Raw genomic sequence first — 25,267 nt, 5'->3', positions numbered from 1 at the left:
CTCACAATTGCTGGCTGATCTAGTATGTGCTACCGTTATTTTAAGAACTATCCGCAGAAACACTGCAAAGTTTATGAATGCTGAAATGATGTTGGATAGAAAAACAATATGGCATTAGTGATACAGTGTTAAAAAAGTATGCAAAAATGTAACAGAAAAAGGGTGAAAGAACAAGGTTATATTATGTCAAAAGTAAACAATATGTTAAAGGTAAAGGTACCCCTGCCCGTACGGGCCAGTCTTGACAGACTCTGGGGTTGTGCGCCCATCTCACTTAAGAGGCCAGGGGCCAGCGCTGTCCGGAGACACTTCCGGGTCACGTGGCCAGCGTGACATCGCTGCTCGAGCCAGAGCCAGAGCCGCACATGGAAACGCCGTTTACCTTCCCGCTGGTAAGCGGTCCCTATTTATCTACTTGCACCCGGAGGTGCTTTCGAACTGCTAGGTTGGCAGGCGCTGGGACTGAGCAGCGGGAGCGCACCCCGCCGCAGGGATTCGAACCGCCGACCTTTCGATCGGCAAGCCCTAGGCGCTGAGGCTTTAACCCACAGCGCCACCTGCGTCCCATTAAAGGTGTTTAATTATAAGGAGGAAAGATTGGAGGTGTTTAAAGGTGTTTAATTATAAGGAGGAAAGATCGGAGACATAATAGAAGCGATTATAATAATTAGAAATAAGTTTTGAAAGAGGGTAAGGATTTGCTGTACTTGATTGGACAAAGAGGAACACAAAAAAGGGAGGCGTGAGGAGGTCAAGAAAGAAAGTTTGTTAAATATGAACTTAAAAATTGGAGCTTTTATTTTCAGGTCTCTTTTTTGTTGTTGTTTTTCTTTTTCTTCTTTGGTGTATGCTGGTGACTGTTTTGTTTTTGCTGTTTTGTATTTTTCTCTGTGTGTTTTTTCTTTGTTTACTGTTTAATGCGTTGTAGCTCTTTTCTTTTTGTTAAAATTTTAATAAATATTATTTATAAAAAAAAAGTATGTGCTACCGTTAGTCACACTGTGCGCAACCGAGCCCCAGAATTTAAAAAGAAACACATGTAAAAACTGTCTGAGGAGGCTGCAATTTTTAAACAGCGAAGGATGTGCTTAACTGTTTTCCCTCTTAATACTTGCTCCCGTGTTTTGTTGTTGCTGCTGTTTTGCCTAGCAGGTTTCCATGCATGTGTTTATCTTCATAAACATGCATCTGAAATGTGGGCCTGGATGAGGGCAGAACAGTCTGAGAGTAGATAAGGACAAGCAGAAAACGACTGGCGGAAGAGAGGGTTAGGCACCCTCTCTGCCACTTCTCTGCTTAAAATACACCCAGTGGAAGTTCTTTTCATTTTAAAAAGGGAACTGTCTGGGCTTTTCCTATGTACATTTCCCCATAATGTGCATCTTTACCCCTGTAGAGAGCTGGTATGCCAGTCGAAGGCCCATGCTGATATTCCTTTTTGAAACCCAAGACCCGCTCTTTGACTCCTCAGCTTTGAAGGGCTGCCGGGAGGATAAAAGGCAGTTGCCCTTTTGACAAAACCTTCACGCTTGTCCTCTCTTCTGTGCCAGATGTCGGGGGCAAAGTCATCCACCTGGTGGAGCGTGCGCCTCCTCAGACCCAGTCGCCCTCCTTGGGGGGCCCTTCCGGAGCCGGCTCGTCCTCCGTCCCTCACAACGGAGCAGGCCCCCGGGTGACGGGCCCAACTGTGCACGACCGCAATGCCAACAGCTACGTCATGGTGGGAACCTTCAACTTACCAGTAAGCATTATGGACCCGCAGCCACCCACGCAAGTGAGTTTTAGCCAGAGGGTGCTGCACTGCAGGGGAAGGGGGAGTGTTGTGCCTCCCCGTAATGCTTTTAGTGCTCCCCCCCCCCCACAATAAAAAGGGGAGGAATTTGCTGTATTAACGCTACGTGGAGAGGGGGGCAGACACGGTGGTGGGGGCTTAGTAGCTGGGTGCGCTTGCATGCAGTCAGTGGCAGAGGGCGCTGTGCTGTACCTGAGCTGTCTTGCTTGACCCCAGACACAGGAAGGAATGCATCCTTCTGCCCGGTCCTCTTGCCCTTTTTCAAGCAGCTGATGAGGGAGGGGGCAAGGGACAGGATCAGCAAGGGAACCGCTTAGAGTAGCCATGGCAACATTTTCTCTTGCTGCTTGGGCCTGGTATTCGGAATGAGAAGCGGCAACCTTACCTATACGTCTCTACAGGGTCTCAGCGGGGACAAATCCCTATCTGGCTTTGCACCTTTCATTGTATTCCCACAGCAGCTGACTTGTTGGCTTGTGTGGGCAGCATGCATGACCTTAGCCGGACTTGCGGGGGACATGGGGAGGGTGGTGGTTTTGGCCAGTGGTGACAGTATAGTGGCCACCCAGGAAGCAAGGCAAGGGCCACTTCTGAAATTACGCGTGCTTGTTAGTGCACTTCAGACGGTGGTGTGCTGGCCGGCTGGCGAATGAGGTCTTTCAAAATGATTTATAACTTGGATCGGTGCCTCACAGCATGGTCCTAAGCTTCAGAATCACTCCCTTTTGAGGCTTACTTCCGTGCAGCCCAAGTGCACGCGTGCCTGCCTTTCAAAACATGCACACACACACACATAGGGATGAACCAGTTTTGGTCAGGCTTGCATCTGCTTCCCTGTGACCGTCTTTGTGCAGCTTGGGATAACGCTGCAGCTTGCATAACCTGTGAACTCACAAGAGCCCAGAGAATGCAGAACATGTGCTTTTGCCCCCAGGTTCAGCTCCCTGAGAATCCCAGTTTCCTTCTTAACAAAACACACATTTCTAGCGCTTAGGGCTGTGACAGTTAAGCTTAAAAGCGCCTGGTGAACTCTGAGAAGCCGAGGGGCAGTGGAATCAGATGGTCAGTTTGCAGGCAGGGTTTGGTTGGTGTTCTCCAGACCTCAGTGCTGGTTCCTGTGACTAGCAAAGAAAGTCACGATTTCCAGTGCCTGCCTTCTGTGGTGCAGAATCTGGATAGCCTGGGCAGAGCACTTACTTCAGCACATGGAGACTTGGAAGTAACGTTTGAATACGGTTTAGCAGTGTGTCTTGACCAAGTTTGTCTCGTGAAAAATCAGACTCCATTCTCGGTGCAGCCAGCACTATGGGGCAGTATCTTTCAAGTGCTGTGTAATGTCAGAAGAGACCCTGAGGGCTGGGGTGGGAGCCGTGGTTTGATGGCGGTATTGTTTTCTCCTGGATTTCCTTGCCTTTCTTTCTGCTCCATTTTGTTATTTCTCTCTTCTCTTCCATCCTCTTCCCCCCCCCTCCCGCTCCTATATTTTTTGTTTGTTTCTTTAATTTCCTCCCCCTCTGTCTCTTCCTTTTCTCTCCCCCCAACCCCGCTTCCCAAAGAGCGATGGATCGTCTGTGGATGTTCATATAAATATGGACCAGGCTCCCATACAGGTACAAGTGGGGTGGGGAGACTGGGATTTACTGACTTAAGGTTGTACATATTCTGTCGGGTGTGTGTGTGTGTGCACACGTGTGTGTTTGCGTAACAACAATGATTTAATTCAGTAGCATCTTGTGATGTTTGATTTGGGTGTGTGTGTTTGATTTTCTGTGAAGGGAACTGCTGGTGATGTAAATTGATTTGTCCATTTTTATAATTAATTTGGGTGCCTTCCCAAAATTTTTGGGAGCCCTAAATTGTTGTTCGGGTTCATGCTTTGACTGTTGGTGCGATGCAGCTGTGACCTGGTCAGTTGACAGCCAGCCTCTTATTTCACCGTAGCCAAATATTATGATTTCAAGACTGCCCTTGTGTAAGTGGCAAGCTACCTATAGATCTAGACATTGCTGCCCTAGGTGGCCAGGCTGAGGGCAAAGGTGCCAGGAAGCAGTCCAGGCTTTGAACAAGGAATGTAGCATTACCTTAATAAAGGATAGGCTTTGCTGGGGGCACTTTGTTCTAAACTTTTTTTTTGAAGACTTCTTCCCCATTGAAACATTGGAAATCTGGACATGGTCTGGGGCTTATCCTTAAATGCCAGAATTTTTATGGACAGAGGGTGTCACCTCTGCTCAGCATCTCACAAGAGCCCAGCAGGACTTCAGAGCATGATTCTTGCTAAATTCATGTGTGAAATCTGTGGTTCTTACTTCACTAGTCATGAGACAGTCTGGGGCTTCCTCTATCTTGGATATTTTCTTGTGTCAAGGCCATTCAGCTGCCTGGCTCCCACCATCTGTTTTTGGTAGACGCTTCCACTGGCAGCACATCCAAAGGATAGTGTCCCAAATCTGTGGGTTCAGTGTTCTTGGCGGCCCGTTTGCGGTGACTCCCAGGAGAATCGCAAAATAAACTTCCGAGGGTGTTCTAAGTCTTTAAATATTGCTGTTACCAAAACAACAACAACCCCTGCCTAAAATCTGCATAATGCTACTGAAACTACTGTGTGCCTGTCACTGTCGTTCGGACCATGAAGTTAAAACTGCAACAAAAAGAAACAAAACATGAATGGTCATGAACTGCTTTCGTGTTGAAGAAAACACATTTCAGGTGCCTGTTGCAAGAAAAGAAGATAAAGCTCATTCATGTGCTTCCTAAAGGCTTGTCAGAAGGAGAAGCTGGTTAGGGGAAGGATTTCAAAGGGTCAGCATCACAACTGAGAAAGCGCTGGCCCTCCCATGACATTGCTAGCAGCGCTGCCTATCCCTGAAGTTAGACTTGGCAGTTGCTGGCATGGGAATGGGCTGCAGCTGACTGGTAGAGCATCTCCTTGGCACACAGAACTTTCCAGTTTCATGGCATCACATGTTAGGACAACGCTGGGAAGCTGGTGGCCTTCCAGGTGTTGTTGAACCACAGCTCCGTTAGCCCCAGCCAGCCTGTCCGATGGTCAGGGGTGAGAGGAGTTGTGGTCCAGTAACACTGGAGGGCCAGAAGTTCCCCGTCCCTGAGTTACAAGGCCCAGGAAGCAGATAATGTGCAAGATCTTCTTTCTGAGACACCAAGGAGATTTAATTCTGGTCAGACTAGGCAATATTGGGCTTGGTTGGGACCTGTCATTAGACACCTCTCTATGAAGGGGATCTCTGAGGTTCAGGAGGGTGGCAGTCTGGGGAAAACAGGGCGTAGCTTGGGTGAATCCAATCTGACTACTGGTGGTGGACCACACACATTCTGGCTCTTGAACCCTGTTTTGGTCTGGCCCTCTGAGTTCAACCCCCCCTTTTTTTTGCTTTGAGCAGAAGATGGAATAGGAGGGGCATGGCATTTGGTCTTAAATGAGCCCATTTTCCTTTATGGCATGAGCTCTGTAAGGGGGCTGGAGGGGGATTATGGTTCTGATTCAGAGAAGTGGGGAAAAGGGACTCTGGCAAGGTGAGCCCCTTTGTTTGATTGGGGTCCCTCTCCTCTCCTCTCGTTCCAGAGCGAGCCTCGAGTCCGCCTTGTTATGGCCCAGCATATGCTTCGGGACGTCCAGGGCATTCTGAACCGACTAGAGGTGAGCCGGCCTTTGAAACCTTTTTGGCGGGGAGGGGGTGTATGCAGACAGGAATATACCAATGGCCTGTTAAAGCTTGGGGGAGGGGCAGTTGTTAATCTGATTATTTTATTATTATGCTATCTGTTGTTATGTTTTTATTATTGTGCTCTGTAATGTGTTTTTAATGTACACCTCCCTGGGATCTTTTGACAAAGGGCGGTATATAAATTGAATTAATAATAATAATAGCAACACCTCCTTCTGGGCTTCAGCCGCCACGTGCTCCTCCTTTTCTTTTCTTTTTTTAAACCTTATTCCAAAACCAAAAAAGAATTACAAACATCAAATTCAAAATCCATATTCGTTTTGTAACATAAGCCTATTACATAGTTGACTAGATTAAAATATACCTAATTGCTATAGACTTCCCTTTGCAACGTAAATTAGAAATGCAACGTAATTAGAAATATTATATTAGAAATGTTTATAAATTCCCCTATACCCCCCACTCCCCTTCACCCATGCGTGATCTCAGTATTTCTTTTCATTTCTTCCATCTTGTTGTGTTGTTGTAGTTTAATAATTATTCAGTTGATTCTTTTATTATTTCCTTGCTTACCCCTGCACGTTTTACACATTATCTATTAACATTCCAGTTCCGGAACCATATTTTTTCATGTATTCCTTCACTCCATCCCACTCTTTAATTACTCTCTGATTTGAATGGCCTCTAATGACTGCCGTCAATTTTGCCATTTCCGCAAACTCACAGAGCTTGCTTTGCCATTCTAATAATGATGGTATTCCCCCCCCTCCCAATTCTTTGCGATCAATATTCTGGCCGCTGCCGTTGCGTAAAGGAATACATTTTCCTCACGTGCTCCTCCTTTTCTTTAGGGCCGCACCAACGGCCAAGTTGCATCGGGACCCGAGGAGACGGCATCTGCCAGCCCCACCGAACGGGAGCCCATGGAGGGAGCTGAGTCTGAGCCTCCCAGTGAGCCCACACCAGCTGAGGAGACACCCCCATCGGGGGCCGAGCCGCCCCCTACCGCTGAGGCTGCCGCGCCCAAGTGAGCAGCTGGCATACGGGGCAGGGAGGGCGAATGGGGTCCCGGCTGGCTTCTGCGGCCTGGCATTCAAAGGGGGGGAGCTGCTGCTGCGTGGTGGTGGTGGAGGGGTCCTCAAAACAAGAGGGTGGCTGGTGCAAAAGGTGAGGGTGGAGTGGATGGGTGAGCTCAGAAGGGAAGGCCTTGTTGCTTCTGCCAGGTGATCACCATCGAGGAGGCTTGAGCATCATCTGAGTACCCTTTCTCTTCCCCACAGCCACCCGTCCCCAGGAGAGTACGTGGAGGTCTTAGGGGAGCTCCGTGGGGTGGAGAGCAGGCTCCAGCCCTTCCTCCAGAGATACGAGGAGATCCTTGGAACGGCCAGCACCGCAGACTACAACAATAACGTAAGGGCGAAATCGGAGGTGTGCGTTGCGGCATCCCAGACCAGGGAGCAGTGATCGGAGTCTTGTTCTGTTTTCACGTGGGGGGTTGGGTATGTCCCCCACGCCCAACGCTTTCTTTTCTATGCAGTGTGTTACTCATACGACAAATGCTGGGACTCACACCTGTCTGGGGATCTGTGTTTGGGAGCTGTTTGTCTTCCAAATCCTGACTGGTGGTTGCTTGTTGAGAAATGTTAGGGCATTTTGTATGTTTCTGGGCTGGACCTGTAGGAAGTTCTGGGGCTGAATTTTGGCTAGTGCTGGGTCTGCTTGTCCCCTAACCTGGCGTTTGAGACAATGGACGATTATCTTTCATATGTTTCTGGGACAGTCTTGTTTGTTGGGAAGGGGAGTGAGTCGTGGGGGAGGCGGCTAGCTTGGTGTGCTGCGCTGCGCTGTGCCTTGATGTGTAGATCTCAGAAGTGAAGACATCAGCAAGCCAGCTTCACTCCATCAGAGTGCCTGGGGCTTTCCGCCACTGTTCCAAGAGGGGGCCACCCAGCCCCACTGGTGACCATTCTTGCATGGGGCTCCCAGGGGGCTCCTAATTAGAGAATCAGCCAGTTTCGCACCTGGTTTGCTTCAGCAGCACTGCAGAGTTAGGTCCTTGCACCCCATTCACCAGACCACCGTCCTGGTCGTTTTTAAGGTGCCCTTCTCGAAAGCTGAGCTCTGTTCCTTGTTAGCCTCTACCTGCCCCACTTCCAGTTTTCCTTCTAGCCTGTTACCGTATTTTTTGCTCCATTAGACGCACTGGACCATATGATGCACCTAGTTTTTAGGGGAGGAAAACAAGAAATAAGAAAGCAACGCAAAGCATCCTGAGCTAAGAGGGAACGCTCCTCCATCTTTGCTCAGGAGGCGTTGTGGGGCTATCCATGAAGCCAGGAGGGCAAGCGGGGATGGGTGCGCACCGATCCCTCTTGCCCTCCTGGCTTCAGCGAAAGCAAGCTTACTGGCTTTCCCCCCACTTCCCGCAAGAGCCGTGCGCTCTGTCCCTTCCCCCACCTCCCGCAAAAGCCAGGGATAGTCGTGCGAAGCCTCCGCAGGGCACGGGGATGAAGGCTCCCCGTGCGCTGCGGAGGCTTCGCGCGACTAAACCCGGAGCCAGGACAGCCAGCGGGATCGCTGCAATCCCGCTCGTTCTCCTGGCTTCTTGTTTAGCCGCGCGTAGCTTCATCCCCTGCCCAGGAGAGGCTGCGTGTGGCTAAGGCTCCCCCAAGAGCTGCGCTCCCTTTAAAGAGGGCTGCCCTTCTCCCTCCTCGGGGAAAAGCCCCCAAGAGCCACACACACACTCCACGCAGCTCTTTAAAGGGAGCGGTGAGCAGAGCCTCCCGCCTGCATTTGCTCCATAAGATGCACAAACATTTCCCCTTACTTTTTAGGAGGGGGAAAGTGCGTCTTATAGAGCGAAAAATACGGTATATTACAAGGCGTTCCTGTCCTGCCCTCTGTAGTGCACTTAGCAGCCAGGAAAGGTTTCAGCTGGGAGGTGGGATTCAGCCCGGGTGTAGATGGGGTTGGCGGAGACTCCTGCTGGAATCCGAAGCCTGTGGCCGCTCACTGTCTTTCTACTTCCTTTTGCGTTTGGCAGACGGAGGGCCGCGAAGAGGACCAGCGCATCATCAACCTGGTGGGGGAGTCTCTGCGCCTCCTGGGGAACACCTTTGTGGCGCTCTCCGACCTGCGCTGCAACCTCTCCTGCAGCGCCCCCCGCCACCTCCACGTGGTGCGGCCCATGTCCCACTACACAGCCCCCATGGTGCTGCAGCAGGCTGCCATTCCCATCCAGGTGAGTGCCCTGCCTGTGGATGGGCGGTTGGTGGCGGCACTTTTGCCTTCCCTGGTCGAGGTGTCGGCTGCAGGCTGGCCAGCTCAGCGAGGGAGAACGGAAAGGAGCAGTGGCGCCTGCAGCCTGCTCTCTCACTCTCTCTTCCAGATCAACGTTGGAACCACAGTCACCATGACAGGCAACGGCGCTCGTGGGGCCCCGGCCGGCTCAGAAGGCTCCGCTGCTTCCCCGGCTGCCCCTGCCGCCCAGCCCCGCACTTCCAGCCCCGTCGAGGCCGGGCAGCCATCCGAAGGGCCGCCCCCTTCGTCTTCCCCGGTGGTCACCCCGACTCAGACTCAGGCCTCCCAGACAGGCCACCCCCGCGTGATCCGCATCTCTCACCAGACAGTCGAACCGGTGGTCATGATGCACATGAACATACAGGGTAAGTGCTGCCCAGGTTCCTTCTTGGGGAGCCGAAAAGGGGGGGGGGGAGAAAGATGGATTGTGGGGCCCTGGAGAAGGGGGGAGGGCAAAGAGTCTTTCTTTTTCTGGGGTATGTTGGCTCCTTTCTGGCATTGGCTTATCAAGAGGTCAATAATAATAATAATAATTAATTTACTATTTATACCCCACCCATCTGGCTGGGTTTCCCCACTCTGGGCGGCTTCCAACAGAATATTAAAATACAATAGTCTATTAAACATTAAAAGCTTCCCTAAATGTGCCCAGTTGTAGAAGGGTGCTCAGGGCCTTGCAGTGTAGTCGTCTGGCCTGGGGGTGGGGTGGGGTTAGGCCCAGAGGTCTCTGATTGGCTGAGTTCTGCGTAGGTAGCAGGGAGGGAAAGAACCCAGGAAAAAAGGGGGAGCAGAAGAAGAGAGAAAGTGGGGACTCGAGGGGGAGTGATGCCGCAGATCTCTCCTAACATCTTTCCTGACACACACACACACACAGCATAGGTTCGCATGTGGGATCCTGCGCTGTTCATTTTCTCTGGGAGGAGGCGGGGGAGTCTGTGACACTTGTTGTCGTTTGAAGTTCTGCTTGCCTCTCTCATCCTTCAAGACTCAGGTTCCCCGATGGGTGGGGGCGGCTCAGCCGGAGTGCCACCCACAGGACCCGCCGGACCCCCTGGGCACCCCCAAGGAATGGGTAAGGAGGGAGAACGGAGGCTGGGGGGGGGAGAGAGAGAGGGGTTTGTATGAGATTGCACATCGTGACTGGGGGCTGTCGGTTGAGCCTGCCCTGTGTTTTTTTGTGTTTTCTCCCGCCCCCCCCCCCAAGGTGGCACTGCTCACATGCCGCTCCCCAGCCTCCCGCCAGAGTTTATGCAGGCTGTCGCCCATCAGATCACCCAGCAGGCCATGGCAGCGGCCGCATCAGCGGCGACAGGTAACGGCATGGGAGGGCGCTGAAACACAGCAGAGGAGCCTGTTTTGGGGGTGGGAACGGTTGATTCTTTCCCTCCCCTTCCGTGTTGTCGTCAGTACGCAGGAAGCTGCTGTAGGCTGAACCAGATCGCTGGTGCATCGAAGCCATTGTTGCTTACACTTGACCCTCATCGAAAATTTGCATGTCACGGCCATAGTATACGGTAATTGCTACATGGGATGTGTTGTCTTTATACACTAATGTACCTTTGGACACAGTAAAATCTCTAATCCAAGAATTGCTAGTTGATCATAATCAGTCTTTTCCACCAGTGCATTTTTTTATTTTATTTCCCCCTCCAAAAAATTTTTAAATTCATTTTATAACACAAATAAAGAACACAAACAGAAGAACAAACAGTACAAACAAATTCTTGTCATAGCCTTATTTTCTTAAACATTGTTGGGTGGGCTTCCCCAAGTCCCACCTATCTGATTTTCATTTTACTACCAGTGCATTTTTTAATGGAGACTCTAGACTTAGTTCTGCCAAATCATTTCTTTAGGTTTGGTTCGAAGTACTTGATTCAAAAACAAGGAGTAGCTATGGGCTCGAAATGTGCTCCCAGTGTGGCTAATATCTTTATGTGGAACTGTAACAGCCCTTCGTGTGGATTATTGGACTCATTGAGCAGACAGGTGGAATAGATACTTATTGTACATGTCTGGATCTTATGCATGAACTTCCGTTGAATTCTACAATTTGATACAGTGATTATTATACCTTATTTATTCAAAAGTACAGCCGGTTACGTCTTGTGTGTTTATACTTCTACCTGCCTTTTCCTGTTCCCTAGGCCAGCAGGTCCCCAGTTTCCAGTCGGCTCCGACGCGTGTCGTGATCGCCAGGCCCTCTGCTCCATCTGTGCGGCCCACACACCCTGGGTCACCCCAGGCACCGGGACAAGGGGTGAGGACTAGGGCGGAGGGGGGCATCTTTTCCGGGAGGGGATCGCTGTTCCCCGCCGGCCGTCTTCTACCGAATCTCTTTCTCTCTTGCAGGGTCCTGGCCTTGGGGGAAATGCTTCCTTGGCCCAGATGATCAGCGGGCTGGTGGGGCAGCTCCTCATGCAGCCGGTGATAGTTGGTAGGTGGCAAGAGGCAGAGGGAAGGGGGTGGGGAAGTGTGGGGTGACGTTTTTGTAGTGTTTGGAATGGAAAAATGTGGGTGGGTCGTCTTGCAGTGATCACTTAATGGCAGTTGGACCTCATCAGTACATACCTCTTCTTCTGGAATGGTTAATGGCGTAGGGGATTGTGTGTGACACAGAGAGAATGAGAGAGAGAGAGGGCATGGTGCTGACTTTGTCCAATGAAGGTTTGCATGCAAACAGCGCTATTTTTGTTATTTTCACTGTCCAATCCTATATTAAGATTTCAAACTCTTTCAGACTGTTTATTGGTGGTAACAATAAATACATCTATTCATAAATAAAAAATACATGCAAACAGTGATTTCAAGATGTGCTGGTAATTGCAAATATCAGCCCCAAGAGTGATAGCCAAGGACCATGTGTTCTTCAGGCTATGAAAATTTAAATTCCGAAACAAAAAAAAGCTGAATTCTGCATGCAACCTGTATAAATTCTGCAATTCAGACACTTCCATAATTCTGTTTTTGCTGGTAATTGGGAGGAGAGGAAAAAAGAGAACTGTATATCAAGGGTGTTGGAAAGGATGAGTGTTTTGCTATTTAATTTTCCCCACAGGCTTATGCCCAAGTGTCTTTTCCAATGCCTCACTTTTTTTTTTTTACAAACTGATTAAAAAACAGTGTCTGTAGGAGAAAAATCTGATGGGGAGAGCCCCACCTCCAGTTCCTGTAAGCCCTGTTCAGCTCCTCTGGTTTCCATGATTAGGCAAGATTTCCTACGCGCTTCCAAGCATAGCTTTGCATTCTTTCTCCAGATGTGTAGACATTCCCTACTTCTTCTCTGTTCCTGAAGAATTGTAACATAAGAGCAGCCTTGGCACTTGTGAATCCTGGCTGTTTCTGCTGTGAGATGGGTGTGGTCTCTGTAGGCGTACCCACATGGGTTTGGCTTCGCTCCACCCTGTTTTGGAAAACAGATAGAGAACTCCAGCTGTGGTTGGTGTGTGGTCCAGGCAAGCTAGCCGGAAGGAAACTTTTAAAACCTTTAAAATCAGGAGTCTGTGGTGGATCTGTCTTCCTCTTTCTCAAATGCGCCCATGCCCTTGCCTGGTCACTGACATAGCAGACCTCTTCGTTTTTCCTTCCTAGCTCAGGGCAGCGGGACTTCACCTTCTTCTTCGTCCTCCTCCTCCTCCTCCTCTTCCTCTGTCAGCGCCCAAGCCGCCTTCAGCACCAGCAATTCTGCCTCCCCTCCCACAGCCTCGGCCAGCGCTGGCACCACCAACACCGCCACCACCGCTGCAGGGGGCAGCTCGGCCGGTGCCCCGGGAGGGCCCATCCCCTCCGGCCAACCCCCGACGGCGGCCGCCGCGGAGCTCCAGTTCTCTCAGCTGCTGGGGAACATCCTGGGGGCAGCCGGCTCCAGCATGGCTGGTGTGGCTGGCCTGGGTTCCCCCACCATCACCGTGGCAATGCCTGGCGTCCCGGCTTTCCTGCAAGGCATGACAGACTTCCTCCAGGTAAGCTTGATTCCAGCCTCGCTTCATTCCCCGTAGTGGCGGTTTCAGCAGGGGGTGGGGGCGGTGGCAGCAGATCAGCCCCTCTTCCATCCTTCCTCCCAGGGGAGGAAGGGTCTGCCGGCATACTTTCAGGAGATACAGTGGTACCTTGGGTCACAGACGCTTCAGGCTACAGACTCCACTAACCCAGAAATAATACCTCAGGTTAAGAACTTTGCTTCAGGATGAGAACAGAAATTGTGCGGCGGTGGAGTGGCAGCAGCGGGAGGCCCCATTAGCTAAAGTGGTGCCTCAGGTTAAGAACAGTTTCAGGTTAAGAACGGACCTCCGGAACGAATTAAGTTATTAACCCGAGGTACCACTGTACTGGGTTTTGGGTTCTCTCTGCTGAATCCATAAATCACTCTCTGCTAGAAAAAGCCTTGAAGTGATTCGCAACCACAGTTAAAGTGTGTGGCATTTTTTAATGGAGCCAAACTCGGTCCTTCTGCAGAAAAATCTGCTCCAAGTTACCCCCGGCGCCCATTTAAGCTGTGTAATTTAGGAGAGCAAAGTCATAGAACTGGAAGGAACCCCAAGATTCATCAGTGAACCTTGCAGTGCAGGAATCTCAGCTAAAGCATTCAGGACAGATGGTCATCCAGCCTCTGCTTAAAAACCTCCAAGGAAGGAGACTCCCAAGGGAGATGGCTCCAGTGTCAAACAGCTCTTGCTGTCGGAAATTTTCTCCTGATGTTTAGTTGGAGTTTCCTTCCTTGTCACTTGAAGCCCTTGGTTCGAGTCCTACCCACCAGAGCAGGAGAAAACTAAGCTTGCTCCCTCTTCCATGTGACAGCCCTTGAGATACTTGAAGATGGCTATCGTATCTCCTTTAAAGGCTGGCGGGTGGCGCTGTGGGTTAAACCACAGAGCCTAGGACTTGCCGATCAGAAGGGCGGCAGTTCGAATCCCCGCGATGGGGTGAGCTCCCGTTGCTCGGTCCCTGCTCCTGCCAACCTAGCAGTTCAAAAGCATGTCAAAGTACAAGTAGATAAATAGGTACCGCTCCGGCAGGAAGGTAAACGGCATTTCCGTGTGCTGCTCTGGTTTGCCAGAAGCGGCTCAGTCATGCTGGCCACATGACCCGGAAGCTGTACGCCGGTTCCCTTGGCCAATAAAGCGAGATGAGCACCGCAACTCCAGAGTCGGTCATGACTGGACCTAATGGTCAGGGGTCCCTTTACCTTCACCTTTATCCAAAGCCCTTGCTTGATGTGCTTCGGGTCACCCAGAGACCTGCCGTCTTTCGTCCCAGCCCTGCCTTCACTTTGACCTGCACCTGTGGGCCTGGAAGCCTTTGCATGCGTTTCCCCAGCACCCTTCTGGCCTGAGTAACCCCCCCCCCCTCTCTCCGCAGGCGACGCAGATGGGGGCGGCTCCTCCCCACCCTCCGGAGCAGGCCCCGCCTGCCCCGCAGCCAGCGGCCTCCCCGCCACCGCCTCCTCCCCCGCCCTCGGCTCCCCAGAGCGGCATGGAGCCGCCTTTGGGGGGCGGGAGCAGCAACGTCCGTGGCGGCGCCTCGGCAGACTCCCTGCCGCCCGAATTCTTCACCAGCGTGGTGCAAGGGGTGCTGTCGTCCATGATGGGGTCGCTGAGCGCCCAGCAGGGCAGCACCGAGAGCATCGCGGACTTCATCCAGCGCCTGAGCGGCACCAGCAACATCTTTGAGCCAGGCACAGAAGGGGCCCTGGGTAAGGAAGGTCTTGGGTGTGCCCCCCTTGCACTGTGGGGACGGGGGCTGCTGGTTAATAATAATAACAACAACAGCAATAACAACAAGAACAACAACAAGCGGTTTGAAGTCCATATTGTGCTATCGGCTTCATAATTTTGGACCTGGCAGTATATTGCGAATCATGGTGTGTGTTGTGCAAAAGTCACGAAGCAGGGAAAACTGTGAAGCCAGATGATGAAAACCAGATAATAATTTATTATTTATACTGCACCCATCTGGCTGGGTTTCCCAGACACTCTGGGTGGCTCCCAACAGAAAATTAAAAATATGATAAAACATCAAACACTGAAAACTTCCCTAAACAGGGCTGCCTTCAGATGTCTTTTAAAAGTCAGATAGTTGTTTATTTCCTTGACATGTGAAGGCGTTCCACAGGGCGGGTGCCACTACCGAGAAGGCCCTCTGCCCGGTTCCCTGTGACCTCACTTCTTTCAGGGAGGGAACCGCCAGAAGGCCCTCAGTGCTGGACCTCAGTGTCTGGGCTGAACGATGGGGGTGGAGAAGCTCCTTCAGGGTGCTGAGAGTTGCTAGGTGCCCCCTATTCTCCCCATAACATGGTTTGACAACCAATGCTTCTGGGCTGAACGATGGGGGTGGAGACACTCCTTCAGGTATACTGGGCGGAGGCCATTTAGGGCTTTAAAGGTCAGCACCAACACTTTGAATTGTGCTTGGAAACCTACTGGTTTGGAGAAGGCTGCCTTCTGTTCCCTGACTAATTCAAAGACTCCTGTTTTCTGGGGTCCTGGTTGCCCCAGTTGGGAGAGGCATGCTGACCCTTTTGATCTCTCCGGTCACTACCCTCTCTAGAACCCCTTGCAAACCTTGCTCCTCCTTTTTCTTGGATTCCTTTTCCAGCTTCACCTCCTCTCTCTGTGTTCACCAAAAAATATAGTCCGGCCCCCCCACAAGGCCTGAGGGACAGTGAGCTGGCCCCCTGCTGAAAACGTTTGCTGACCCCTGCCTTAGGCTGACTGAGAACAAGCTCCTGGCTGAAACGGGACAAGCTGGGTTGCAGCTCTGCCTCTTGGCCACTCTCCTGCCTGAGCTCCTTGCCAGCAATATCCCATAGAGGCGTCTTTTGCCAGAGGGATGGCCTCTCCCAGCTGACATTGCTCCCTTCCCACCAGCCGGGCAGAAGTGCCGTGAGGCTCGCCTTCTGCTCTCTCTTTCTCCCGGGGTTTCCAGCCACTGCTGCTTCCTCCCATCCCATTTGGGTTAAACAGAAGGTCAGCTTGCAAGGTTTGTGTCCCTCTTTTCTAGGCTTCTTTGGAGATCTGCTCTCCCTCATCTGCCAGAACTTCTCCATGGTCGACATGGTGATGCTGCTGCACGGGCAGTTCCAGCCGCTCCAGCGGATCCAGCCCCAGCTCAGCCGCTTCTTCCGGGAGGAGTACCTGCATGGCCAGGAGCCCACCGAGCGCAACGTTCGGGTGAGTGGTCCTGCCCCTAGTTCCAAGCACAACCTCCCCTCCTTCCCCACCTCGAGTCCATTCCTGTGGTGCTTGCTAACAGTTCCCTCTCTCTTCCGGCTTTTCCAGATGGCCACGTACAATTTGATCAACGGCTTGGAGGAGTACATTCGCGAGAGTTTTGTAAGTTCCACTTCCTCCTGCGCAGCGAGGTGTTTGTGGGCTGCGGAGACTTGGGGCAGGATTTAGATGGGCCCAGGCATCTTGGTCACTGAAATGATTAGATTGGTACCCGGGACAGCATTTGTATTTATTTTCTTTTAAAAATAATTTTATTATTTGATTTTCAAAAATATAAAAGTACAGTGGTACCTTGGGTTACATACGCTTCAGGTTACATACGCTTCACGTTACAGACTCCGCTAACCCAGAAATAGTACCTCGGTTTAAGAACTTTGCTTCAGGATGAGAACAGAAATCGTGCTCCAGTGGCATGGCAGCAGCGAGAGGCCCCATTAGCTAAAATGGTGCTTCAGGTTAAGAAAAGTTTCAGGTTAAGAACGGACCTCCGGAATGAATTAAGTACTTAACCCGAGGTACCACTGTACAACAAAAAGCAATTCAGAATCCAAATATCGAGATTGCTCTGAATCTCCTGACTTCTCCCCATCCCTTTCCTGGGTCCTAATGGTAATATTTCCAACTGCATATCAACACTTACCCAAATTTTTATCCTTCTAAATTATACATAACTTTCCGTTACATTCCCAAGTTTGGTTAAAATTCTGCCAGTGTTTTAACCTGCTTGCAATGGTCTTGTAAATCAATTATAAACTTTCCCCATTCTTTTTAAAAGTTATTGTCTATTTGATTTCTGAGCTTCCCAGTTAATTTTGCCATTTCGGCATAGTCCCATCAACTTGGTTTGCCCTTCTTCTCTGGTCAGGGTTGTCTCTTCCTTCCATCTCTGAGCTAGTATTATCTGTGCAGCTGTTGTCGCATAAATGAACAGTATTTTCTGGTCCTTTGGTATCTCGGTACCTATAATTCCTAATAAAAAAGCTGCTGGTTTTTTTTAACAAAGGTTATTTTAAACATTTTTTTGTAAGTCATCTCCCAGAAATTTTTATTTACTTTACATACCCACCGCATATGATAAAAGGTTCCTTCTTTTTCTTTACATTTCCAGCATTTGTATTTCTTGCCATCACAGGGTCTTCAAAATTTTGCCTCCTCCTCCAGGGAAAGGCATCATCCTACCCTTCAGATCTTCCCCACCTCTGATGGGTTAGGTTGGGTCTTCTGTGGGGAAAACAAAACAAAACTTTGTCTCAAGTTTGCTAGGTATTCCTTGTCTGTCTCTTTGACCATAGTGTTGATTCCTGCTGTTTTTGTGTGGCCAAGCCCCAGACCTGCACCAGGTGGATGGACAAGAGAGGGGATCATTCCAATTGGCAAGCTGAAATTCTTGCACTGTTGCAGGTTTTCCCAAACTTGGGTCTCCAGCTGTTTTTGGGGTACAACCCCCATCATCCCTAGCTAGCAGGACCAGTGGTGGTCAGGGATTATGGGAATTGTACTCCAAAGCAGCAGAAACTCGAGTTTGGGAAACCCTGCACTAACAGAACGATTGTCAAAGCAGGAGATGGATTTCCTCCCTGAGGTTTTTGTTTTTGGTTAATAGTTTGGTCTGAAAATGTCTAGCCCATGGGTAGGCAACCTAAGGCCTGGGGGCTGGATCCAGCCCAATCGCCTTCTAAATCCAGCCTGCAGTTGAATAAAAGTGAAAAAAGGAACTCCATAAATAAAATTAACATAAATGGCAGAATTACAGACAAGCTGAAGGAAATACGAGAAGGATTTGTTGAATATTTTTCTGAGCTGTATAGACAAGGGAAAGAAAAAAACATTTAAGATAGAAGAGTACATCAGAAATAGCAATATGCCATATTTAAAAGAAGAACAAAGGAACATCCTTAACTCCCAGATAACAATGCAAGAAATACTTGAGGCAATAAAAAGCTCTAAAAATGGCAAGTCTCCAGGCCCGGATGGCTTTACGTCAAAATATTATAAGAAATTAAATGAACAATTAGCAAACCCATTGAAAGATGTCATGAATGAAATATTCAATACAGTGGTGCCCCGCAAGGTGAATGCCTCGCAAGACGAAAAACCCACTAGATGAAAGGGTTTTCCGTTTTGGAGGTGCTTCGCAAGATGAATTTCCCTATGGGCTTGCTTCGCAAGACGAAAATGTCTTGCGAGTTTTTCCGACTTTTTCCCCCTCCCCCCCCCTTTTTCTAAGCCGCTTATCCGCTAAGCCGCTAAGCTGCTAATAGCTCTAATCCGCTAAGCCGCTAATGGGCTTGCTTCACAAGACGAAAAAACCGCTAGACAAAGAGACTCGCGGAATGGATTCTTTTCGTCTTGCGAGGCACCACTGTACTGGCGAAATCTCAGAAACATGGAAACAGGCCTATATAACAGTAATTACAAAACAAGATGCAGATTTGCTGCAAACTGAAAACTATAGGCCTATCTCCTTGTTAAATAACGATTACAAATTGTTTGCAAATGTTCTAGCTAACAGATTAAAAAAAATATTAAATGAATATATACATCAAGATCAAGCCGGGTTCCTACCAGGAAGGCAAATGAAGGAGAATATAACGAATATTTTGAATATAATAGAATATTTGGAGGCTAAAAATGAAAAGAAAGTGGCAATGATGTTTATAGACGCTGAAAAAGCCTTCGATAATGTTTCTTGGAAGTTCATGATAAAGCTGTTAGAACAAATCAGAAGCGGTCCTAAGTTTTTAAAAGCAATAGCAATCTATTCAGAACATAGGAATTCGTTCTTTCTTTTTTCAAAATATAGTCTGGCCCCCCACAAGGTGTGAGGGACAGTGGACTGGCTCCCTGCTGAAAAAGTTTGCTGACCCCTGGTCTAGCCTCCACAATGGTAGGCAGCCAACATGTGACAAGAACAGATGCAGGCGAAAACGCTCTGAGCTGGCTTCTTGCTGCCCAAAAACTATATAACCCCGACTTCCCCTTCCCCCTCGTCCCTGATGCCTCCCGTTTCCCCCCTAGGCCTCCGTCCGAGTTCAAGATGGCGTTGACATCACCCGCACCAACCTGGAGTTCCTGCAGGAACAATTCAACCGCATTGCAATGCACATCCTCCATTGCACTGGTAAGGCAGTGGGCTGAGATCCGGGAGCTTCCCGGAGGGGGCTGCTTCTCCTCCTTCCCCACCCCCTCCGGCATCCATCTCCTCTCTCCTTCCAGATAATACCTTTGGGTATCGGCTGCTGGAGCTGTGCAACCAGGGCCTGTTCGAGTGCCTGGCGCTGAACCTCTACTGCTTGCGCGGGGAGCAGGGAGCCCTGACTGCTGTCATCAACGACCGCATTGTGAGTGATGAGTTGTGCTCCGCTGACGTTCCCCATCTTCAGGGGATGTAGGGCTGATGCGGGGCAGTTTTGGGGAGGTACTAGAGCCAACCGAAGAGTTGCGAGAAAAGGAAGCCCGCGAGTTGTGGCGTCCCCCGACGACAGCGTCGGGATCGCATGGGCAGAGCTGCGTGCGGGAAGTCCCGTTTGGAATTCTGCAAGCATAAGTTAATATGGATGTGCCCAGGGGTGTGACGGTTGAAATAGGGCGTGGGAAACATGGTCAAGCAACTAGCTTCCACACTGTGCTCCTGGCGAATGGAAGGCCCTATAAAGCCCTTCACTGTTCAAAGTGTGTCTGTTTCACCTTTCCTGACGTCTGCCCAATGATAATGACCTCGTTAAAAATGGTGCAGAAAAAATGGAGAATGAAACCGATTGAATGAAGTCTGGAAGTCAGCCATCCCAATTTATCTCGTAAGGTAGGCTGGCCCAGCAGGGAGCAGCTGAATCAGAGTCTCACCGATGTGCTTTGTAACTGAGTGGGGATTATAGGTAACGATCCCAGGTCTCCTTAGCCCAGAGTCCAGCATACTTTGTTCTGTACAGTGGTACCTCGGGTTACAGACGCTTCAGGTTACAGACTCTGCTAACCCAGAAATAGTACCTCGGGTTAAGAACTTTGCTTCGGGATGAGAACAGAAATCGTGCTCTGGCGGCGCGGCAGCAGCAGGAGGCCCCATTAATTAAAGTGGTGCTTCAGGTTAAGAACAGTTTCAGGTTAAGAACGGACCTCCAGAACGAATTAAGTTCTTAATCCGAGATACCACTGTATTGCATGGGGCCTCAGCTAATGCAGTACAGTGGTACCTCGGGTTACAAACACTTCAGGTTACAAACTCTGCTAACCCAGAAGTAGTACCTTGGGTTAGGAACTTTGCCCCAGGATGAGAACAGAAATCGTGTGGTGGCAGCAGGAGGCCCCATTAGTGATAAGCGCACCTGAGGTTAAGAACGGATCTCTGGAACAAATTAAGTTTGTAATCCGAGGTACCACTGTATCCAAGTTTTGTTGGTCATGAAGTACCTTAGGAAAACAAATGGTCACCTGGTCTCCCACTTTCTTCAGCCCTAAGGACTCTTTTCATTGACACAGTTAAATTTGTGAGTCGTATATTGCCAACTCACTTAACTTGTCCCAAAGGACTTGTTGCCCTGGCTAATTTTGAGGTTGCGTCAATGAATCGGAGGACGCCGTCTCGTTCACTGAAGGCTGCTGGCTTGGAATGGGAGTTTGCGGTCCTGACAGCCTTGTCTCTTTCTCTTTCTTGGCCCGCCTGGGCGGCAGAGGCGGATGTCGGCAGACATGAACCCCTCCTTGGTGAGCTGGCTCACCACCATGATGAGCATGCGGCTGCAGGTCATCCTGGAGCACATGCCCGTCACAGAGGATCAAATACTACAGTATGTCCGCAGGATGGGCGACCCCCCACAGGTAAGACTCCTGAAATTGGATAGAGAACCCGGGTGGAATCAGGTACTAAACCCTAGTTTCCCGTACCTGTTGGGAGGCCCCTCTCTTGTTGAGGAGACACTGGTCCAGGTCTCCCGAGTGTTGAGCATTTTGGCCCATAGCTCCATGCTGTCCTACATTCCACAATTTCACTTGCAGTGAGGACATTGCAGTTACGGGGCATTAATAATAATAATAATAATAATAATAATAATAATAATAATTAATTTTTCTTCATACCCCGCCCTCCCCAGCCAGAGCCAGGCTCAGGGCGGCTAACACCAATAAAATTACAATAAAACATAGTAGGGGGAAACAAGGTAAAGGTAAAAGGACCCCTGACCATTAGGTCCAGTCGTGGCCGACTCTGGGGTTGCGGCGCTTATCTCGCTTTACTGGCCGAGGGAGCCAGCATACAGCTTCCGGGTCATGTGGCCAGCATGACTGAGCCACTTCTGGAGAACCAGAGCAGCACACGGAAAAGCCGTTTACCTTCCCGCCAGAGCAGTACCTATTTATCTACTTGCACTTTTGAACTGCTAGGTTGGCAGGAGCAGGGACCGAGCAACGGGAGCTTACCCTGTCACGGGGATTCGAACTGCTGACCTTCTGATCGGCAAGTCTGTGGTTTAACCCACAGCGTCACCCGCGTCCCTAGGGGGAAACAAACAAAACCCAGTTTATTAAAATACGGGTTAAAATACAATTTAAAATGCAGCCTCATTTTAATAGTAGCCCATAAATCAAAACCATAAGGGGAGGGAAATAAGGGTCAGACTGAGTCCAAACCAAAGGTCAGGTGGAACAGCTCTGTCTTGCAGGCCCTGCGGAAAGATGTCAAGTCCCGCAGGGCCCTAGTCTCTTGTGACAGAGCGTTCCACCAAGTGAGGGCCAGTACTGAAAAGGCCCTGCCCCTTACTGAGACCGATCTGACCACCCTGCGGCTCGGGACCTCCAAAGTGTTGTCATTTGTGGACCTTAATGTCTTCCGTGGGGCATACCAGGAGAGGCGGTCCCGTAGGTATGAGGGTTCTAGGCCACATAGGGCTTTAAAACCAGCACCTTAAACCTGACCCTGTACTCTACTGGGAGCCAGTGCACAGCCGAGACATTGCATGCAAAACCCAAGGAGAGAGCAGTTGCGGGGTGCTGTCTGTAGTCTCTCTCGCCTTCTTCATTTTTCCTTTGGCTAAGATTTGGTAGGGCCACCAGGAGCCAGATCAGATTGTTTTGTGGACCACATCCCGGTGGGACTTGTTTGTTGGGAGATCAGAGGGGAGGTGTGTGGGGAGACTGTGACTCTATTGTGGGTGCTGGGTATCGCCACCAAGGCCTCTGAATGCACTCTCTCTCTTCTCCCATCCTTTTAGCCTGTACCAGAAGAGCCGATGGAGCTTCAGGCTGCAGAGCAGCCTTCCGAAACCCTGCAGGTACGGAGTGGGAGCCAGGAGCCCCAGGCTTCTTTGAATGTGTCAGGGTGCTGTGGAGCTGGGAGAGGGTATGGTTCCCAGGGTCTTCTGGCGGTTCCCTCCCTGCGAGAAGTGAGGTTACAGGGAGCCAGGCAGAGGGCCTTCTCGGTGGTGGCACCTGCCCTGTGGAACGCCCTCAAGGAGACTTTTAGAAGACTTCTGAAGGCAACCCTGTACAGGGAAGTTCTTAATGGTGTTTTATTGTGCCTTTTTGCTGCTGCCTAGAGTGGCTGGGGAAAACCAGTTGGAGGGGCGGCATATAAATAAATTAATATACAAAGCCTTTGGCGTGCGCTGCTGCCAGTGATCCTTGTAAGAACCCTGAGAGATAGATGAGGAGTGTTCCCATATAGCAGGTGGAAGGACTGAGGCTGCCTCCTCGCCCCCAACCTTCTTAGGCTCAGCATGTGTGTCTGAACCAGAGGCTTGTCCCTTCGCCACTTGCTAGTATATGGGGAAAAACTTAATTATTGATTCTGAAGCTGCCCCCACCCAGTCCTGCCCACTGGGCCGAGCCCCTTTTCTGCCTGAAACACAACAGATATGTGCCTGTCAGACGCAACCTGCTTGGGCCCCGCTCCTATTCTCTCCTCCCTTTCCTCGCAGCGAGACAGCGCCGCGTCCCCGGCCCCGGCCACAACGGCCGAGGAGGCCATGCCCCAGCAGCACGGGGAGCCGGAGCACGAGGAGCCGCAGCCAGGGGAGCCGCCCGCCCCCGACACAGAGCCCTGGGCAGCTGCCGTGCCCCCTGTGAGTGGTCTGGGGCGGAAGCGGGCGGCGACCGGGGGAGGGTGGGGAGAAAGAACTCTCTGGAGTTGCTAACGGGTCCCCCAATGCTTTCCTCTTCCCTCCTCCTCGTCCGCAAGGAGTGGGTGCCCATCATCCGGGAGGACATTCAGAGCCAGCGCAAGCTGAAGCAGCAGCCCCCCCTCAGCGACGCCTACCTGAGCGGCATGCCGGCTAAGCGGCGCAAGGTGAGAGGGCCCTTCTGCCCCAGGGAGGATTCGCTTCGCTCGGGTTGCCCCACGGAAATGACAAAGGCAGCCTGGCCTCTCTTAAACAGCAGGTTCTCCTCGCCTGGCCAACCCCAGGGGCTTAAAGCAGCACTTCCTGCATTGGAGAGGGCTGAACTGGATGGTCCTATGGGTCCCTTCCAATTCTCCAAGTCCACGATTCCATTTCCCTTGATGGGATCATCTTCTTCTTTGGCGATCACTCATAGCGGAGTATGATTGTCTTGTCCTACACTCGAGTAGGACCCTGGCAGAGACACATGCCCGACTGGCATGTTCTCTCCCTCCTGGTCCATTGTTCGGGAGCTTCAAAAGCATTCTTCAGCCCAAACATCACAGCGACCGATGCCAACCAACACCGGCACACTTAGGGATCCGCAGAGTCTTTGCGGCTTGCGTGACGGACCTCAGCAACTCAGCATTTTGGCTAATCTGCTTTATTTACATATAAACACACACGGAGTGCTGCAACATGGCTCCCTCTTTCTCTAGCATCAGAGATAGAGAAAGAACAAAGGACAATAGTCCCACTTCATGGAACACAGTAACACAAACATCCTGTCTCTGTCACTTCCCACTTTGTGGAGTCAAAACATACACCGTCATGTGAAAGACAGCAATCCCATGACTGCAGTCATGGAGCAGGAATTCTAACATGTCTTCCACTAACAAAGTCTTAACAGTGAGTCCGTAAGTGACTGTGGAGGCCAATTCTGGATCCACACGTCCTTCCACAGTGGGGACATAGGTTTCTGGGCGGGAGTTGATCATGGTGAGGGTTTGCCAAGTGTGACTTCCTTTTAGCACGTTTTTCCCTTTTGTCCTGTGTTTGAGTGTCTTGAAAGCCAATGACACGTTTGGTAAAGGCTGTTCTCCAACTGGAGCGCTCACAGGCCAGTGTTTCCCAGTTGCCGGTGTTTATACTACATTTTTAAAGATTTTCCTTGAGTGTCTTTAAACCTCTTTTGTTTTGATGGGATACGGAGGCGCCTTGCTTGTGGGTGGTGAATTTTCTGGGGGGAAACAAATATTTATTTTTTGCTCCGACTCTGGTGGACAATTTTCACCAATGGGAAGTGTAGAGTGGAGGCAGATTTAAATCTGACTTGAGCTCCTTCTGGTTTGGGAGACATGACATGTCCCCAGTTCATTGCAGATGTTCTGGGTTTTTGTTTTGAGAAACTCCTCACTTCTTTCCCTTTTAGTCTTCTCCCCTTTGTGATGCCCACCCAACATCCCTTCCCTTGGGAATTCTAACTTCTTCTTTCATGATCTTACTGTGTTACGTATTTTTCTGTCGTTTTCATGTTTCATTCAAGAAGTAAATAAATGATGGAAAGGAAATGGTATCACTAATAAGGATGCAAAATCCTCTCTTCCTCTAGTAGACGTGACGAATGAAAAAAAGCAAAAGTTAAGATAAAAGCAAAAATGGAAAGGATTTGCTGAAAGAACTAATTGAACTAGAATACAAAAAAGGGAGGTGTGAGGAAGTCAGGGAAACAAGCAATGAAAATCAAGACATGGAAAGGTTGATTTGTTTTTAATTGTTTTTACTTTTTTGTATTTTGTATTTTTTGCTTCTTTTTCTCTTTTTTTGTTTATTCTTGTAACTTTTTTGAAACTTTAATAAATATTATTTTTTAAAAAAGAAAAAAAGAAAAAAAGCAAAAGTTTTGGAAGTCGGTTTTCTCAAACCCCAACTTTGAGCAAGGGCTAAAGCTTGCTTCCATAATTTCAGCTCATCCCAGACCTGGATGTTTACAACTAGACTCACAATAGTGATGCAGAGTCTTATTGGCTCTGTGAGTCATGTGAGCTTTCATTCATCCTTGCTTCAGAGCTGGGGATGGTTGCCTTGTGGGAACTTCCCCTCATGCTTTGGGTGTGTGTAGCAGGGTTGATCCACTGCTGAAGGACGTCTCTGTGTGAATCTCTGCTGTGC

General features: G+C 50.1%; 1 protein-coding gene across 9 annotated transcripts in view; it reads left to right on the top strand.

Moving 5' to 3' along the window:
• Positions 1-25,267, top strand: part of BAG6 (BAG cochaperone 6) — a 34,086-nt gene that overhangs the window by 8,085 nt on the left and 734 nt on the right. For 5 of the 9 annotated variants that reach the window (XM_079958493.1, XM_079958494.1, XM_079958497.1 and 2 more), the window contains exons 4-24: positions 1,551-1,774; positions 3,349-3,402; positions 5,376-5,450; positions 6,330-6,505; positions 6,759-6,888; positions 8,522-8,719; positions 8,867-9,143; positions 9,764-9,850; positions 9,983-10,090; positions 10,926-11,038; positions 11,131-11,215; positions 12,370-12,740; positions 14,137-14,470; positions 15,778-15,947; positions 16,056-16,109; positions 19,026-19,128; positions 19,224-19,348; positions 20,676-20,822; positions 22,211-22,270; positions 22,916-23,059; positions 23,176-23,283. In XM_079958493.1, the coding sequence (XP_079814619.1) occupies positions 1,551-1,774; positions 3,349-3,402; positions 5,376-5,450; positions 6,330-6,505; positions 6,759-6,888; positions 8,522-8,719; positions 8,867-9,143; positions 9,764-9,850; positions 9,983-10,090; positions 10,926-11,038; positions 11,131-11,215; positions 12,370-12,740; positions 14,137-14,470; positions 15,778-15,947; positions 16,056-16,109; positions 19,026-19,128; positions 19,224-19,348; positions 20,676-20,822; positions 22,211-22,270; positions 22,916-23,059; positions 23,176-23,283 (3,143 nt within the window). The remainder of the gene's footprint in view (positions 1-1,550; positions 1,775-3,348; positions 3,403-5,375; positions 5,451-6,329; positions 6,506-6,758; positions 6,889-8,521; positions 8,720-8,866; positions 9,144-9,763; positions 9,851-9,982; positions 10,091-10,925; positions 11,039-11,130; positions 11,216-12,369; positions 12,741-14,136; positions 14,471-15,777; positions 15,948-16,055; positions 16,110-19,025; positions 19,129-19,223; positions 19,349-20,675; positions 20,823-22,210; positions 22,271-22,915; positions 23,060-23,175; positions 23,284-25,267) is intronic. The other 4 variants (XM_079958501.1, XM_079958498.1, XM_079958500.1 and 1 more) reach the window with 4 other exon arrangements.

The sequence above is a fragment of the Podarcis cretensis genome (assembly GCF_951804945.1).
Source record: "Podarcis cretensis genome assembly, chromosome: 2".
NCBI lineage: Eukaryota > Metazoa > Chordata > Lepidosauria > Squamata > Lacertidae > Podarcis > Podarcis cretensis.
Note: the sequence above shows the minus strand (reverse complement) of the source record. Positions and strands in the feature narration are given on the sequence as shown.